The following is a 19,064-nucleotide window of genomic DNA, read 5'->3' on the forward strand; positions in this document are numbered from 1 at the left end:
GGGGGGAGGATTAATTAAGTCGACAGGAGAGAGCTGCATCGGTGCAGCTGTACCGCTGTAAGATCGCTAGTGTAGACATGACCTTAAGAGTAGGATGTTCCCCAGGACATATAACAGGTTGTAAATGTGGAGAGGGACTGATACAGCAGTTACTTGAATGCTTAGGAACCTATCTTCCACTGATGTAAACCAGCGTAGCTCCACTGTCGGCCATGTATTTATTTCAGAATCTGGCCCATAGCTTCCTTCCATTTCTTGTCCCGGTAGATGAAGAAACCTTCATCTGACCATAACTAGCCCTGGAACCAAGCTGTGAAGTTCAGTTCCAGATCCAGACACATCGCCCATGTCAAATTGCTCATCTGCACGCTGCCGGGTTTACACTAGAAAATAGAACCAGCACAGCTGTGCTGGCTAGGAATGTGAAAAATTAACCCCGCGCCGACATAGCAGTGTTGGCAAAAAGCCACAGTGCAGACACAGTTATGCCAGCAAAAATAGTGCCTTTGCCGGTACAGATTATTCCATTTGGGGGACTGGCCGAAGCACTCTTGCTGGTATAAACTGCGTCTCCGCTAGGCAGGTTTGCCAGTAGCCCTGCCGGTTTATCATTCCTGGCAAGTGTAGGCAAGGCCTAAGTGTTAGCAGGAGCGACACCAAAGGGGTAACATGTGGTCCCTTCCGCCCCCTCCCCAGGATTGTGCAAGAGACCCTCCCAAAAAGCACTGCACTCCTTTGCCCCTGACATCAGCAGCTGCCCAGTTTTTCCCCAGAATGCACTGCTGGGAGCACAGCAGGTATAGATGGTCCTGGTGGGGGAAATGCTGAGGGGCAGCCGTGCCACCACATGTGTGAGCGAGGCGAACTGGTTGTACCATTGTCGCCAGTGTGGGATGTGGGAGATCCATGCTCACGTCCCTGCTCTGCAGGCATCAGAGCGAGCTGGGATGAAGAGCTCTGCTCTGAATCAGGGCAGGCAGGGTCTTCCAGCTGGGTCTCCTTTAGGCTGGTGCCCTCACTGCTGAGCTAACACGCAGTTGCTGAAAGGGTGGGTTTTCATGCACGTGGGGGACAAATTTCAAAACCTCGAAAGTTGCCGCGAAATGGAATTGTCGTCCTCTGGCCTGCACTAGCTGTAACCGCTCTAGACATGCACACCTGGGCCTGTTTGCACCTAACGTGGTCCCGCTTGTTTTGGGCAGAAGGGGGAGGCTTCTCCTTCAATACAGGTGTTTTAAAAGAGCTCCAGTATTTGGGGCATTCCACCCACTGATTGTCTCTTCACACTTCTCTGTCTACATGGCCCCGTCACCACAGCATCTGAGCACATGGGCGGTGCATCGGATAGGCGGGGGGAGGCTGTGCCGCCCCGACCACGCTCCTCCCTGAAGTCCCCTCCTGCTTACGCTTTGCCCCAGCCCAGGCAGGCTGCTCTTCAGGGAGGCATGCTGGGGCTAGGGTGGCCTGGACTTGCGGTGGCTGGGGCCACTCATTGCTGGGGAGTGGGGGTAGAGACACTTGGGCTGCCCGCCCTGGCACTGAGGCTGTGAGGGGGGGAATGCATCGCCCTCCCGTCCGGTGCTCCAAGGCTGGGGGTGGGGAAGGGGGCTGGCAGCTGTGGGGACGGGGGGGCTTCAGCAGGGGAAAGGGGTCAGGTCCTTAGGCGAGGGGGGGAGAGCTGGACTGGGGCTAGCCTCCCGCAACCAGTGGTTCACCCGCCGCCCATGTCTGAGCCCCTCGAAGACATTAGTAAATTCTCACAACACTGTTGCAAGACCAGAGGAGTGCTAGTATCCCCGTATTACAGGGGTGGAGGGAAACTGAGTCATGGAGAGATTAAATGATTTACCCATTAGCAGAAAGGCTCTGGTAGAACCAGACATTGAACTAATGTCTCCTGAATCCCAAGCCACCCTGCCCTCTTTAGCACACCACATTGCATGCAGATTTCAATGATCAAATCCCCGTCACCTGATTGATTGCTTCATCCTCCATTTTCTGTTGCACCCTGGCAATGTCCATTATTGAAAGGAATTTTTGTGTATGTGTGTGGGGAGGGATAGCTCAGATGGGTGTGTGTGGGTGTGTGTGTGTACCATTGCCCTCTGCTGGATGGAATCAATACTGCTCACGTGTGTGTCGTAGGCCTTACGCTGTTTGTAGATAAAGGTCAAGTTGTAAAGATCTGTGCTTTGTGGAGCTGGGAATCCAGGTTTTAGGCCATGAGGTTAGCATAAGAACTGTGAAGCTTTGGGTGGCCACAGATTTGCTGTAGGATTTTGAAACTTGTGATACTGAGGGAAACAGTGATTTAAAAAAAAAAACTCTTATAAAGTGATTTAATGTTAGAACGAGATCATAGTCTCAATATTTTATAAGCAAATCTGTAGGTTCTTTTTATTCTATCAGATCAAATAACTCACATGCCAGAGTCTGGGTCAGATGTATTTCCAACACAAATAAGTCAAATGAGAAAAAAACGCAACATATTTTCAGGACGGGGTTCAGATATTTGTTAAAAATCTTTTGTAACAAGGCTTTTTACATGAGATTAAATCCCCAGATATTGACAGGGATTCTAAGAGACAAGGAACACCATTCTGTAACTGGATCTGCTAGCTCCGACCCCAGGCAGGCCGACTGTAGAATTGAGGACAATGTTCATGTTTGCTGGCAATTTTTCAAAACAAAAAAAACCAAACGGGCAATAAATCCATGTGATATATTTATAACTATTCCCCTGCTATTCCGAGAACAGCACACAGGCCCAGGGATCACGTATGTTCCACTTATGCTCACAAAAGCATGGTGCACGGGTGTGAATTGTCAAAGTGCTGTCAACTACACAAAGTAAATGCATGAAACAATGGAGAAAAACGCTACTTTCTTGAGTCGCTTTTGGTTCTACTTGCTTTAGGGGCACTTGATGGAAATGTGATTTTCAAGTTGATGATGGCCCTTTAAAAATAAATCCTCAGAACATTTCTGTTGGTCATAAGTCTTGCTGAATCGTATTTTGTGGGTTGCCGGTGGCCCTTTAAATGTTAAAGAAAATAAAATCTAAGCAGAAAAGAGTGGAGGAAGAAGAGTAGGAGTGGAGTCTGATCAGCCATGTTCTGCTGCCCTCATTCCTACTTAAAACAAAAATAATCCTACCACCATGTTCTACTTCCCAGCTTTCCCACTTATCCTCTGGTGTGCTCCGCAACTCAGCTCTGTGGCATTAACGGGGTGACCAGTGCTTCCAACTCCTTGTGATTGTCCTCATGTGCCCCGTGCTATTTGGTGTTTTTTCTTAAAGCCCCAGCTCCTGGAGTCATGTGATTACATAAGACTCTCAGCTCTTATTTCAAGAAACAAAGTGAGTCTTGAGTCCCTGTGGTTGCAGTGAAAAGCTTGAAAACATGAACCCAAAGGTTCAGACACAAGAAGGCAAATATAAAGAACTCCAAATGTATTAGTTTAAAAAAAATAAAAATGATTTTTAAGCTAATCATGATTTGTGGGACCTGGCTCATGATTTTTGAATGTGATCCTGGAGTTTGCCTGCTTTTCCAGATGTCCCTGTGCTCCGCTCCCCAGCTCAGATCTCATCTGCTGTATGGCAGGAGTCTCGTGCCTGCCTTAATTCCCATGCGGCGTACTCTGGGCCTGCATTTTAAAGCCAGCATCCACTCATGCGAAGTGAGACTCCTCTAAGAGTCCATCTGGGACTCGTGTATACACGAGCGTGCCGCTCTCACCTCTTATCATAACAAATTGGTTTAGGAAAGGCAGTTTCTCTGGGGGAAGAACTGCTCTCATGCTCTGTTTAAAGCCGGTAAGTGCCCGGCTGTGCGTGACGGATAGTGTCTCCTTTGTGGAGGTGCTTCAGTGAACTGACATGACACTTTTTTAGGGGGAAATGTTGATATTAAATTTCCTTCCATCTGTAAACAGAACTCCAGGGCTGTATTAATGGAAACCCATTTCCACTGGGCAAATCAAAGGGGGTGAAGATAACAGGCAGAAGGGGAGGGTAAGAGCTGTCAGAGTTGAATAAACTGGCTCAGGTATGTCCCATCCAAAATAACACAGGGAGGATCTTTGTCCCCCTCTAGTGGCCAGCTCATATGTAGAGGCTTATAAGTCTGCTACTGCATTTGACCTAATGGACCTTGTTGCTCTCTCTTAGGTATTTGTATTACGACACTATCTGAGCACCGCACGATCTTTAACATAGTTATAGAAGTGCTGTTATCTCCATTGTACTGGTGGGAAACTGAGTCACAGAGAGACTAAGTCATTTGCCCAAGGTCACACAGGACGTGTGTGGTGGGACACAGCTTTGAATCCCAGGTCCTGAGCTAGTCCACTAGCCACCCCTGGCTCTTCTTCTTTAGCTCATGCTTTTAGCTCCAGAGATCTCATGTTCAGTCCCCAAAGACAAGCCCTTCAAGGCCCAAAACGTAGGTTTTTTAAACTTAAAAGAAACAAAGGATTGGTTTGGGAATGATTGTAACATTGGACAAGAATATGTAGCTTCCTGGATTATTATTTGTCTTTATTTCAAAGAAGTCTTTCCTTTAAATGGTAATAGTCCCCCACAATCAAATATAGACCTGTGCAGTCACCCACCACCACTCAGGACCTCCCAGGGACCACTGACATCCTTGTCACTATAGGTGCATGGGACCGTCTGCCCAACCATTGAACTGGGTCCATTTTGCCTGATGAGTAGCACCTTACTCTGAGCAGTGCTCTTGATTTCGGTGAGACCACGTGCTGGTAAGGTACTGCTCTGTGAGAGCATGGACCCTGAGTGATCTGTATCTGAGCAATGACCTTTCCTTCTAAACCTGCCCCCCTCATCCCCACCCCCTAAAGAAAAATTTTTCCTTAGATTAGATCAGTGGTTTTCAACCTGTGGTCCACAGACCCCTTGGGGTCTGCAGATATGACTAAGATTTCCAAAAGGGTCTGCACCTCCATTCAAAATCTTTTAGAGGTCCGCAAATGAAAAAAGGTTGAAAAGCACTGAGATAGCTTATGGAAGCACGCAGAGGCTCCACCTGACACTGGGGGCCCATTGCATCATACAGAAAGACCTTTCCCAGCCTGAGGACCGTGCAGTCTGACTAAACAACAGGCAAGAGGGGAAAGACTCATCCAAGGTCACGCAGCAGCTCATTGTTCAAGCCAGATCCAGCCCCCAGTTCACTTGGTTCTTTGGCCAGCTCCTTAACCACTAGACCAGGCTGTTCCATGTTAAACTCTGCCTCGGTCCCTAGCAGTTTACACTCTCAAGACCCAGTGCTGTGAGGTACTGGGAGCCTCCTCTGAGGTGCTGCAGGGTGCCCTTGACTCCTTGAGACCTTGATGGGAATTCGAAGTGCCAGCGCCAATCAGGTCCAGCCCCAAGTCAGACCTAACACAGTGGCCAAAGAGCAGGGGAAGGGGTTCAGGTGTAACGTGTGATGATGCAGTGGAGGTGCTGATCAGGGAGAGGGGTGGTAGAAGCAGTGAGTTCTGAGAGGAGAGGGAGGCCATTCCAGTCAGAGGCTTCTGCCTTTGTTTCTCACGTAAATGGTGGCCTGAACCTTTCCCTGGCAAACGCAGGACCAGCGCTAGGGTTTCTCGTGCCCTAGGCACCCGGCCATTTCGCCGCCCCCCATGCTGATCCCGTGGCTCCAGTGGAGCTGCCGCAGTCATTCCTGCGGAGGGTCCGTTGGTCCGTGGCTCCGGTGGAGCTGCCGCGGGAGGTCCACCAGAGCCGCGCGAGCAGCCGACCATCCACAGGCATGCCTGCGGCAGCTCCACCAGAGCCGAGCTGCCTGCCGCCCTCCCTCCCCCCTGGCAAAATGCCGCCCCCCAAATAATCCTGACGCCCTCGGCGATTGCCTAGGCTGCCTAAAGGGTAGCGCTGGCCCTGGGCAAACGTAATCCCGTCCCAAGCTGCCACTTGCTGTGCCTGGCTCTGGGCAGGGCGTAAATCTCCACAGAAGGACCTGGCATGAAGGGTAATAAAGAGGTCACATTATGGACCCATAAATCTTCACTCTCCAGCTTCTCAGTGAAAGGGGAATTGTTGCCCTGAGTGTGACTGGAGGAGCCCTTCCCTCCGCTCCCATTGTTCTGGCTCCCTGCGGGAACAGTTCAGGCAATTTGCTGTCTGACTAAATGTTTCCTTTCCAGGCTGCTAGTACAAGCTGGGGGGAAAGAATAAGTGTCAAAAGGGCTCATAATGACTGGATTTAAAGCCATGGAAGCACTTACTCAGGCGCCTTCCACAGGGAGCCTCCAGAGGCTGATGCTACTTATTCCTCGTTATTGATGAAAAGGCAAAACAGAACGAGCAGAACACTCGGAAAACCAAACCCGACCAGATCTGTGTGGCACTGCAACCCTGGTGTCCTGGCGAACCCGGCTGTCCTGGCTGTTTGCAGTCACCGCGCGCAGGTTCTTAGCATGGTGAATAGGCTTTTCTCTGGCACACAGTCGTGTCTGAGCAGATCTCGCCAACGCCAATGGCTACATCCTCACAAGCGACCCCGCTTGGAGCGGAGGTATTATCCCCATGAGGGGAGAGGGGCGCTGAGGCAGAGAGAGATGAAGGCCCAGCTCTTCACAGAAGGCTTCATATAGATCATAAGGCCAGAAGGCAGCTTTATGATCGTCGAGTCTGACCTGCTGCAGAGCACAGACCAGAGGACTCCATCCAGCCTTTCCTCCAGTGTCCCTGAGTAGAGCAAGAAGGGCACTGAGAGGAACTGAGAGCAGAGACGTGGCCAAAGGCACTGTTACAGTACATAGGGCAAGGAGACAAAAGCTTTGTCTGATGTAGTAAGAACCGGGAAGCCAGTGAAGAGATCCCAAGGAGGGAAGGGGTAGTGAGGCTGGAGTCGTTAAGAAGTTAGGTGCTCCTTCTTTTGTAGATTCCTGGATTGTTACAGGCAGAAGGGTCCATTATAGTATCCAGCCTGTCTCCAGTACAACACAGGCCAGAGAACTCCACACAGTCATTCCTGCGTCAAGCTCAGCTGGATGTGGTTGAGCTAGGCCTTGTTGTATAAAGACATCCAGTCTCGCACCTTCTAATTCATCACTAGGATAACGAGACTGTGCCAAAGACTAAACTACACATATCAGAGCTCAAGACTCCTGTTCTATATCAGTTTATACTGTGTGAAGAAGCCCTCCTAGGGAGCATTCCTGTTAAAGAGAACAGGAGTACTTGTGGCACCTTAGAGACTAACAAATTTATTGTAGCATAAGCTTTCGTGGGCTGCAGCCCACTTCATCGGATGCATGTAGTGGAAAATATAGAAGGAAGATATATATATATGCACACGGAACATGAAACAATGGGTGTCACCATACACATTATAAGGAGAGTGATCAGTTAAGATGAGCTGTTGTCAGCAGGAGAGAAAAATAACTGTTTGTAGTGGTAATGAAAATGGCCCATTTCTGATTCCTGTTAAAAGGATTTCAGCAACATAAAGTATCCCCTGGAGAAGAAGGAGGCTCTCTTCCTGATGAGGAACATTAGCAGTCTCTCCTCAGACAGGTCTGTAGTGCTGGATGAGATTATTATACCTTGCAAACTTCATCTTCAACTCCTGGCTGTGCATTTCCTCCTTGGGCAGTGTGATCTTGTCACACTCACCTTGGAGATCAGCATTCTGTTAGAGACATCTGCATGCCCCCGAAACAGCTGGGTAATATTAATGGTCTGATTTTCAGAAGTAATGAGCATCTGCAAGTCACCAGGAGCTGTGGATGATCAGCATTCTGAGATACCAAAACTATGGGTTTCGGTGTAGAGCTGAATGGGAAATGATTTAGGTTTTTTTCTCCCCGAGGAAGATTTAGATGAAAGCAAACCATATTTGTCAACATTTTCAGTAGAAAATTTCAACCTTTCTTCAAACCGAAAATCCCCAAAATGAACATATTCTACCAAAAATTGATGGAAACTGAAAATTTTTTGGTTTTCTGATGAGAAATTGAATTCTTTTGAATTCACTTTCTGCAAACATTTAAATGTAAGCAAAACCCCATTGTTCTGCTGGAAATGATTTGTGACCAGTCCGTCTTAGTGGGTTAACTTTAGGCACCCACTTTTGAGGATGCTGGCCATTATCTTTAATGGGTGAGGCAGGTTAAACCCACTTGACCATGATAAGGGAGAAGGATTGATCGCAGTGCTCTTATGTTCATGTTTCACTAAGGAAAAGCAGACAAGAGGGAAAGAAAAACTCCAGTGGGGGGAAGGAAAGGTGGAGAAACACAGCAGAGCGTAGGTGGAGTGAGAAATGAATACAGAGAAATGGGGACTAGGAAGGGAAAGAATCTAGTGAAAAGAAGTTTCACAACGTTGTGCCTGACAGTAGACCTCAGGCTGATAGTAATGAGACATAGTTGACAGTAGAGCTGGGTGGAAAATGTTTGGTTTTTTTTCTACAGAAAATTCTGACAAAAATTATTTAAAAAAAATTGTTGTCAAAGATTTTAGAGAAAATATTGACTTTTTCTCAGAAAACCAAAACCCTGAAAATTTGGTTTTCAGCCAGTTTTTTTTTCCTGTTTTTGACTGAAAACAAACAAAAAAAGACCCCACAGAAAATCTTTTTGACTTTTGGTCAACAACTTTCAATTTTTGGTTTTCTGATTAAAAACAATTAAAAATGCCTAGGAAAGCAGACACTTCACATGCACCTTTTGTTTTGTTAAAAACATAGTTTTCCACTGGAAAAAGTTTTGAGTTACAATTTTAGACCAGCCCTGTTTTACCCATTTTTCTTTGGAGCGTGTGGAAAACGTATTAACTGAAACTTTTTTTCAAAGCAAATTGGCCTTTTGACAAAATAAAACTTTGTGTGCAAAAATTTTCATTTGTTTTGAAAATGTTGGGGCTTTCATTGAAACCCACTCAAAAATCAGAGGAAATTTTTGATTTTGTTGAGATTTTTCACAGGAAAAACTCGTTTTCTAACCAGCTGCTGTAGTGCCTTTGCTTTTCAAACAAGACTTTTTGATCTGTGGTTTGGTTGAGACTCAACTAATTGTAAGGAGATAAAGAAGGCATTATAATCACTATATTGCAAGGATTGGCAGGGATGGTGTCCCTAGCCTCTATTTTCCAGAAGCTGGGAATGGGCGACAGGATGGATCACTTGAGGATTACCTGTTCTGTTCATTCCCCCTGGGGCACCTGGCATTGGCCACTGTCAGAAGACAGGATACTGGGCTAGATGGACCCTTGGTCTGACCCGGTGTGGCCGTTCTTATGGCTACCCTGTGCATTCCAAAATCATGAGTCAGGCCTAGAAAATAATGAGATTGGCATAAAACTCATGATGGTTTCTAAAAATAAAAGATGTTTCTTTTTCTTTGCCTTCTGCTTTCAAGCTTTTTCGCCCAAGCATGTGGGTTAGACTCTCTATTTTTTTCCAAAGGAATGCTGAGATTCTTATAACATGTCTCCAGGAGCTGGAGATTGAAATAAAACACAACATTTCACAAGACTCAAAATGAAACTGCAAAATCCATAATGCCCTTAAGCGTCCACAGCCTACTGAAATCCCCGGCACGACTCCTGTTGATTTTCATGTGCTTTGGAGGTCTTTATGCTAGAATCCCATTTTCTCCTGACTTCAGTTGTAGACACTGCAGCTGGGATCTGCAGTGAAAGGAGTGGGACACCAACGAAACCTCCGTGGGTGTGGAGTGGGAGATGGGTTCCCCTGATGAAAACTGTTATTGTCTTTGAGATGTCTATGGAAAGATCTGTTAGGGTCCCAGAGATCACACAGCTATAACAAAACCCGTGTTGCATGGCGGGGTTCCTAGGATCTGCAGTACAATACTGAACAGGCCACTTCTGCAGCAGCTTCTGTTTGGCATGGCCTAGCCTGAACAGCTTCCAAAAATGTGGTTTTATCAACACTGGCCTGGACCTTATGTATATTCTGTCCCTGTACTGCAGTACACACCATGTAACGTGTTTCTGCATGAGAAACCTCAGAGGACTGACACCTCCAAGAATGGCTGAGTTGTGTGCTGCAAACCCAGGACAAAATGAGCTGCACTGTTTTTTCCCTCCCCCCTCCGCTTCTCCTTTTTTTGTTATCATTCTATCGAGGCTCAAGGAACAAATGCTGCAACTACATTCTACGGGGTCTACGTAGTTTCTATGTTTAGACTGAGAGCCAAGCAATCTCGTTCCTTTGGTTATAATCAGGGAAGTGAGCCTGCAGGAATGATTTTGTAACAACTCCCCCACCCCATGTGGGTCGTATCGTCAGCTGGGGCTGCGCCAAAGCACTCTGAAAGAGGATAATCCGTTAGCTAAAGGAGTAACTCCGCAAACTGACAGCAGTCGTAGGCTGTTATCCTCCGTATGGGTTAACATCCGGGATGCGTTGCCATCTTGGCGGCTTAGATATTTCTGTCCCATGAATGCTCATCTCAGATGTTCTCATTTTACCAAGTCAAAGGGAATTGCACTGAATTTGTCCGTGATTTCAATGGAATTACACCTCTTAGTGCAAACCCTTCCTCAGCATAGTTACTTGTTATCTGCACATGTACTTCTCTAATTCCCCTCTATGCCTGATTCAAGGACAGGGTGACCAGGCATCCTAATATTACCAGGACTGTCCTGATATTAGGGGCTTTATCTTATATGAAACTATGTCCCCTCACCCCCTGAGAAAAAAAGTGCCCTGATTTTTCACGCTTGCTATTTGTGACTCTATCCAAGGATGACATGGGTCTGTTAGACCCACTAGCTACAAAGCCTGTCTTTTGAGCTCCAGCAGAATTTCACTCTGAGGAGCTCCATTCAAGTAGCAGGCACAGTCCCCCCGGCATAACCTTGGTCAGCTGTAGAGATTGAACTGGGGGACTTCATTCTGGAGCTCAAAGCTTTCGTCTCTGGAGCTCACACTAAAGAGCTCTGACAGATGCTGCTCCTCTGTGGATTGGGCCCAGAGTGGAAGGTGTAACACGCAGAGCCCAGCACTGCAAGCTCAACCTGCGATCTGAAAACCAGGATGTGATCCGTCCCGTACGCCATTATCAGAGCGATGATTTTATGCACTAAGCATGTAACTGCCAAGGCGGGAGAGAGTCAAGCTTACTCTCCCATAGCTGTCTTAGGGCTGCAGTGCTTGAGGAAGAGTCTCTTTAGCATCTCCAAATTCCCAGGAACATATTTTGTAAGCAGACGTCCTGGGCCAGATTTTTCCACGTGGGTACTTCTGTGAAACTGGCTAAAAACAACCCTGTGCAGTATACTGGCCTAATGCATGTGATCATGTTGCCCTCTAGCGGCTCACTCCACTCACTATGGCATCCTGCTATTTTCTTGTTCTTGTTCTTGGGGAAGGTCTCCTTTCCTCCAGGTGGTAGAGGCCTGTTTTTCTATGCTGAGAGTCACAGGGTCAATTCTGGATGATGAGTCTGGTGTCAGTAAACAGGTAGCGTATTACCTGTGCATCCATTGTGCATGTGCTTGCATGCAGAGCTGGATGTTTGCTCGTGCAAGTGTCTTCCTGATTTATATGTGACAATGAAGCGTTTGCACCCTCAATAGGTGTATGTTGTTTTCATGTGTAGCCTTGATGAGCCCAGTCCAGCATCCCTGGGATTCCTTACATTGACTTCAGTGGGCTTTAGATCTGGGCCTACATGAACAGCGGGGCTTTGATGAAAAGAGAGAGCCTCAGTTTGCACCTCTCTGGGTAGTTTTACAGCCTGGTTTTACAACCTACTACCTTGGTTTTCAACCTGTCATCCGTGGGCCACTGGGGGTCCCAGACTACTTCTCAGATTTCCAAAGGGGTCCGCCCCTCCATTTGAAATTTTCTAGGGGTCTGCAGATGAAAAAAGGTTGAAAACCACTTGTCTAGCCTCTGAGAGGCTCATAATCATTACAGGGTTTTATCCTCACAACACCTTGTGAAGTAGGGAAGTATTATCCTCATCTGATAGAAGAGGCACAGAGTAGATTAAGTAACTTGTCCAAGGCGCTAGAGAATATGTGTAGCAAAGGCAGGACTCCTGAACCCCAAGCCAGGGGCCTAGGAACTTGGCCAGCCTGCCTTTAATAAAGCCTGCCTTTGCCAAGGAAAGCCGTAGCCCCCCCCCCCCCCCCGACCCTCATTTTTCTGCTCTCTGCAGATAGCAAGGTACTGCTTGAGTATTTAGGACCAAGAGTGGAGAGTTTTAAAAAGGTTTTATTTAACTCCATCTTTCCACCCTCTCTCTTTGTTTTTTTGTTTTGTTTACTGTCATGCCAGCAGAGTTCTTTGACGACTACTCCGAGGGGCGAGAATGCGTCAACTGTGGAGCTATGTCCACCCCACTCTGGAGGAGAGACGGCACGGGCCACTACCTGTGCAACGCATGCGGGCTCTACCACAAGATGAATGGCATCAACCGACCACTGATCAAACCCCAGAGGCGGCTGGTAAGGAACGGCTTGTGTTGCTTGTGTGCAGCCTGCGCACAACTACACAATAGACTCCAGAACAGGAAACACTCACTCAATCCAAGCTGTCCGGAGGCGCCTGGGCACTCTGCAGTGATGAGGCTTAGAATCCTTGGCAAAAGTTGGGAGATCATCTGGTGTTTCACTTCCTACCCGTGCTCTGTCTCTTTTCCTTTTCACCCAGCAGCCTCCTGGGCCTCTCTCTGTGCCTCCAAAATAGCATCCTGGTTTCAGCTGAGTTGTCTATGCCTGCAACACTCTGTGATCTGTTGTACTGGCTGCATTGGCTCCTCAATGGAGGTCCCATGGCAAATGGTGCAAAGGACTGTGGGACACATAGGAGACCCCAAGTGCCTGCCTGCTGCACCCAGCTGAGCAGAAGTCAGCTCTTGGATTTACAGGGTCCTACACAAAATAACATCTACAGAGCTCTGCTCCTGCCCCCCAGCTCCCTTTTCACCTCCAGCCTAGTCCCCTCCACCTCTCTCTACATTTCTACCCACGTCTACATACATGTGATGCCCACCCCCTGGCTACCTCCTGCCTGCCTATGACCTCCCTCAGCTTCTGGTGACCCCACCATCTCCATAGCCTCTGGTGGCTTCCTGTCTGAGCAAGCCAGGAGGTAGAACTGAAATGCTGGGGGTGGGAAAAGGAGTGAGACAGTTTGGTGTGTCCCAGGGCCTGCGAGATTGGCGTCAGGACAGACCATGGATAGGGAATCAGGCAGCAGCTTCTAGCTGGTAGGTTAGGTGAATCTGTCTCTGTGTGTGTAAGTATTTAGACCATGCCCATCCCCCTGGGATCTGTGCACCTATCTCTGGGGAAGGGCATCCTGCAGCTTCGTAGAGCACATCTGTTGGAGGGGAGGTGAAGAGAGAGATTTGTGCCTGGCCCTGCTGGTGAGAGACCACCGTCCCCACACTGGTGCAGCAGGTGTAGATGCTCTATGCCCTGCGTGATGTCCTGGGGAATGGCCTGCTTAGCCCAAGCCCGTTTATCCCCTGGACACCCAAGACTCTGCCACAATCCTCTAGCGGCAAGAAGCCAGCTGAACAGCTCCCTGTAACACCCCATCCCGCCTCCATGCCAGGAGGAGGGGACGTTGTCCATGTGCAGTCTCCAGCCCCACCTTCTCTCCTCTATCCCACATGTGTCTGAGCTTCAACGGGCCTGTCGCTCTCCAGCATCTGCAGAGAGGCAGAAGGCAAAAATCACATCACTGCCTCAGTTTCTTTGGCTCAGCTGGCCATAATCCACTGGCTCCCGTGCCCTCTGCTGGCTAAAGCGCTTCATGGCCACGTGCTCCGGGTTTGTCCTCCTAAAGTCACTTATGTTTTGTGCTTTGCTAGGCCCCAGGCTGGCTTGAAAGAGCGCTAGGGGTTGTAAGGAACCGGTGCGCTTTGCGCCTGGCGGCGCTGCTCACTCAGCAGGCCTTTGGGGCACGGGACCTCGGGAGCTGCGTGTTCCACTCGGAAACTGACTCTTCTCCATGTTCGACGCAGCCTGAATTTGTTGCCGTTCTGGGCACGCTCCAAAGCTCCCCAGTGTTCGGGGTGGGCTGAGGTGGCCGGGATGGGGTCTCTTCCGCGAATTTGAGCATGGGGAGAGATTTTGAATTGCTTTGTAATATGGTTTGGCCCCAAATCCCCATTTGCTGCTTCCGTTCTGCCATATATTTTTAAGGGAGGGCAAAGGAAGATTAGTACCTGGGAGAGGTGCCCAGTGTGTGCCTAGGTAACTCATTGATGAGTGCAGTGGGTCCCACGCTGGGCCCAGTCCGTGGTGGCTGTGTGTCTGGTAGAGCCCATGGCTGCAGTGAGTTAGCTCAGGATGTCCCGCTTTCAGTCCCTGGTCTTGGTGAAGACGGTGGCTGGCGTACTTATTCAGATAAAGAGGTCCAGTACAAAAAAGATGAGTGTTAAAAATTAACTGATTCCGTAAAGCCATTCCCTTGTCTCCGTATGTGCTAGCTCAGACATTGCCGCGTGATGACTGCCGATCTTGCCACAGTGACTGCAATGGTTGCATTTTGAGCCAGTGTGGAAACATCTCCCCAGGTGTTTGCAGGATCTTCTCCCCAGTGTGCAGACACACATAGTGTTCACCTGCCTTGCATGTTCTCTCCAAGGCTCTCGATCCACTGACGGCTGTTAAGGATTGAAGCCAGGGTTTCCCAAAGGAGGTGGGGGCACATCCCAAAAGTCTAGCAGGGGTGGGGTGCACAGGAGATGTCTACAGTAAGGTGGGTGGGCCCCTGGTGAGGTTGCAGGGAGAGAGGACTGATTCCCGAAGGGGAGCTCAGCATTCCAAACCTTGGGAAATATTGAATTAAACGTCATCCCACCCTTGTGGGGTAGGTGTTCTTATCCTCACTTCACACTTCGTGAAAGCAAGCCTGAGAGAGAGGACGTGATAACACCACAGATAACTGGGAGATGTGGGACTGGAATCCACATTCCTGACTCCTAAGGCAGTGCTGGGGGGGCACGGATCAGCGTTCACGTCGCACTCCTTGTCGGTACCCAGCCTGAGCCGGGAAGCTAATGATCCAAGCCCTGGACCAAATTCAGTGATGAATCCTGGTCACGTGCCAACTGAGGCATGTTGCGTATATGCTAAGAAGAAGACCACTAGACCACATGCATGTACACTAGCTAACTAAGCTGCTTTGCTCTACAACAGGGGTGGCCAACCTGAGCCAGAATTTACCAATGTACGTTGCCAAAGAGCCATAGTAATATGTCAGCAGCCCTCCATCAGCTCTCCTCCTCCCCTGCTCCTAGCACCTCCCACCCACTGGCAGCCCTGCCAATCAGCGCATCCCCCTCCCTCCCCACACCTGCCGATCAGCTGTTTCATGACATGCAGGAGGCTCTGCGGGTGGGGGGAGAAGGAGTGAGGGCACGGCAGGCTCAGGGGAGTGGGCAGGAAAGGGTGAAATGGAGGCAGGGCCTGGGGCAGAGCCAGGGGTTGAGCAGTGAGCATCCCCTGTCACATTGGAAAGTTGGCACCTGTAGCTCCAGCCCCGGAGTTGGTACCTATACAAGGAGCCGCATATTAACTTCTGAAGAGCTGCGTGTGGCTGCAGAGCCGCAGGTTGGCCACTCCTGCTCTACAAAATTGGGTGGAAACTTCAGACCAATGGGCTTTCTTGTGTTTCGGTTTTTCCCCCTTCAAGTACTGCAAGAACCGTCTTTCTCATGTGGTTTCAGCACGTCACTTTCCAGTCTCCCTGTGCCCCCTGTTACTCAAGAAGTGCAAAGGGCTGCGCTAAAGTCTGAAATAAACAAATCCGCACACATTTTCCCCAGCCTCTAAAAAGCATCGGTTCAGCCTGTGCTTGAGAGGACCGGCTGGCTTTTATCGTCCCTGCACCGATCCCATCGTTTCTAAATTGACTTGCAGAAGCAGCAGCAGTTTGGATCTGGGTTTTGAACACCCTGCCGTCAAGGTGTGTTTGGATTCCAGTTTTGGTTCCGCCCATTCCGTTCCTGATCCAGGTTTTGGTTTAGAACGCCCACCACGTCTGGGTGTGTTTGGAGACATGGGTTTGTTCCAGGCTTCTGTACAGCAAAGGAGGGTCAGCGCGTGAAGTGCACAGCAGTTGTACTAGGTCGGCACCAGGTTTCCCGACCTTGATGCCAGTAAGTGCAGACGAGGGGTAAACAAAAGGCAGCCATGTAGCCATCTGCAAAAAAGGCAAGACAAGGGAATGGTGGCCATGTGGGCAAACCTGACAGGAACAGAAGATACCGTTTTGTGGGTTACAGACTCTGGACAGTTAAAAAACCAAGCAAGAAGGGCTGGTTTCATAGCATTCTACATGCTGACTGTGACAGCCATTTTGTCTGGCACACCAAGGATTGAACTGGGGACTTCCAGAGTTAAATACACAAGTAGCGACACCTTGAGCTAAAGCTCCATAAGTAGGCCTGTAACAGACACCTACCCTCTGTGGATCAGGCCCAGTATCCTGACAGTTGCTTACATGATTTCATCAACATTTCCAGAATGAGGCTTTCCTGGATTTAAATGTTGGGTTTTGGAAGGAAAATATGATTGAAAAACTCATATATGGAAGCCTCTGCTTTGATCAATTATTTGATGTCAAAAGAGGGTCAGGAGCTGTACAAGTTAGAAGGCAAGAGCCCTGCCCAGGAGAGCTTACATTATATACCACTGACATCAGGGGGCCTTTGCCACTGACTTCTGGGGCAACATAATTGTGATTTCCTCGCAGAAGAAATCCAGCCCAGCAGGAGTCTCCATCTTTTGTTTTGCCAGAGACTCTAATTGGCAGAATGCTTCAGCACTGGATTTTCACCCCCAAAAAATTAAAAACAAAATCAAAATCCATCCATTCGGTTCTCCTGAACAACCCTACAATAAAAAAGCAATATGAGCAGGTGGTGGATGTGCAACGGGTCGGAAAGGAAGGAGAATTAAGCTTCCAGACAAAGTTATTATAAGGAACGGAGTAATGATGGCAGGACATCTCAAAAATGTCCCTTAAAACACATGCAGCTAGGGATGGCCCCAAGACAAACAGGTCTAAACACCCTCTAATTTGGGGGGCGGTTGCGTTAGGATCCAGATCTTTATTTTCCAGCTGGCCTCTCTTGCTGTGATGGAACAAACCAAAAGCCTGGATCAAAAACGCCACCAAATTTCATCGCACTCAAAACCTGGCTCCAGATTTGATAGCTTGGGCCCAGTTCCAGACTCGGCCTTTGTCAGGCTGAGTCTCACTTGAAGTTGGGAACAAATTAGATTTTTCTTCTTTGGCTGTGACCTTTGTCAACCCTCCCTTCACTTACAGAGAGGGCCCAAGTGTTGGGAGGAGGAGCCAGGAGCCGGTGGGTCTCTACCCACTTGTGCCACTGACCCTATTGGCTGGCTTGGCCCATCATTGTCTGGTCAGAGCAGGAGGCAGTGCTGCCTCAGGACCATGGCGGGGACTTTACAGTGACTGAGAGTCATGGTTCCAGGCAGGGGCGGCTCTAGCGATTTTGCCACCCCAAACACAGCAGGCAGGCTGCCTCCGGGGATTTGCCTGTGGAGGGTCTGCTGGTCCCCGAAGCCGAACCAGCGGAGCCTCCGCAGGCATGCCACCGAAGGCAACCTGCCTGCCGCCCTCGCGGCGCCAGCAGAGCACCCCCCGCGGCTTGCCACCCCAAGCACGCGCTTGGTGTGCTGGAGCCAGGAGCGGCGCCAGGGTTTTTGGCACCCTAGGTACAGGGCTGGCTCGCCGGTCCCGCGGCTCCGGTGGACCTGGTCCGCTGGTCCCGCGGCTCCGGTGGACCTGCCGCAGGAGTGCCTGCGGATGCTCCACCGGAGCTGCAGGACCAGCGGACCCTCTGCAGGGACGCCTGTGGGAGGTCCACTGGAGCTGTCTGCCGCCCTCCCAAATCCTGGCGCCCTAGGCGACCGCCTAGGTCGCCTAAATGGAAGCGCCGGCCCTGCCTGCAGCCGCCCCTGGTTCTGGGGGCAGGCACAAAAGGGGGTGGGGCAAGCAGGGGTAGGGCCCCCCACTAATCAGCAGAGGGCACAGAAGTCCCCGTCCCCCTCCGAGAGCCATCAAAATTTTATTCCTGCGTACGCCCCTGATCAGCTCACTCCAGGGGAGGAGTAAGCCATGCCAGCTTGGTGTAGCTTGCTTCCCGCTCTGCGCCATCTCCGCTGGCTGGCATGTTGAGTGGGCGGGGCTGGAGCGAAGACCCCACCCATTTTCCACTCCTGCCTGCCCACTCCCTGCCCACCTGCATGGGAGGTGAATTAGCTGCTGCTCCCTCCTGCCCTGCCCATGCAGGGTCTGGTGATGTGGGTCTCCTACACAAGGGAGTACTATATGCTCTCAAAGCCCCTTTCTCACCCGCAGGGATGCACAGCTGGGATCATGGTTAAGCCCAGTGTGACTTTGGGGTAAGTCACTTTACCTCGCAGTGCCTTGGTTTATAAATCTGTAAAATGGATACAAACCCAGTGACCGTACTGCCAGGGGTGTTGTGATGCTAAATCCGTGTAATGTCTGTAAAGTGCAGTGAGTTTCTTTGGTACTAGTTACTAACCATCGTACAAAATATTATCAGTACAGCCACAAACCCCTGCAACAGTTCCCATGTATCAGGGAAAGCTGGAAGGGGTCTGCTCCGACCTTGAAACACTCATGTAAACAGTAAAGCTAGCGACTTGTTGACATTGCTGTTGCTTTTGTCTCTTGCTGCAGTCCGCCTCCCGCCGCGTTGGGCTCTCTTGTGCCAACTGTCATACGACCACGACCACGCTATGGCGCAGAAACGCTGAAGGCGAGCCAGTCTGCAACGCCTGTGGACTGTACATGAAACTCCACGGGGTAATGACAATGAGACACCGAGAACAAGTAACACTTGCCAGATGTATAGTCAGGTTGCTTAATGCACTGCTGGAGGGCACTCAGCTAGTACGGTGGTGAGGGCGGTATGAGAACCTATATAAAATAACTCTTTTTACACTAGAGATGGACGTCTTACACTCACAGGATGTGAGACAGGGTTAGTTAAACTGGTGCCAGGTGAGAAACTGCTTTATCTTACATGGTCTTACT

General features: G+C 49.6%; 1 protein-coding gene across 2 annotated transcripts in view; it reads left to right on the forward strand.

Annotated features, from left to right (window-relative positions):
• GATA4 (GATA binding protein 4) overlaps positions 1 to 19,064 on the forward strand; it is a 41,066-nt gene that overhangs the window by 16,178 nt on the left and 5,824 nt on the right. Inside the window, exons 2-3 of one of the 2 annotated variants that reach the window (XM_030558413.1) lie at positions 12,288 to 12,457; positions 18,708 to 18,833. In XM_030558413.1, coding sequence (XP_030414273.1) covers positions 12,288 to 12,457; positions 18,708 to 18,833 — 296 coding nt within the window. The remainder of the gene's footprint in view (positions 1 to 12,287; positions 12,458 to 18,707; positions 18,834 to 19,064) is intronic. The other variant, XM_030558414.1, reaches the window with a different exon arrangement.

This window comes from Gopherus evgoodei, chromosome 3 (assembly GCF_007399415.2).
Source record: "Gopherus evgoodei ecotype Sinaloan lineage chromosome 3, rGopEvg1_v1.p, whole genome shotgun sequence".
In the NCBI taxonomy this organism is placed as follows: Eukaryota; Metazoa; Chordata; order Testudines; family Testudinidae; genus Gopherus; species Gopherus evgoodei.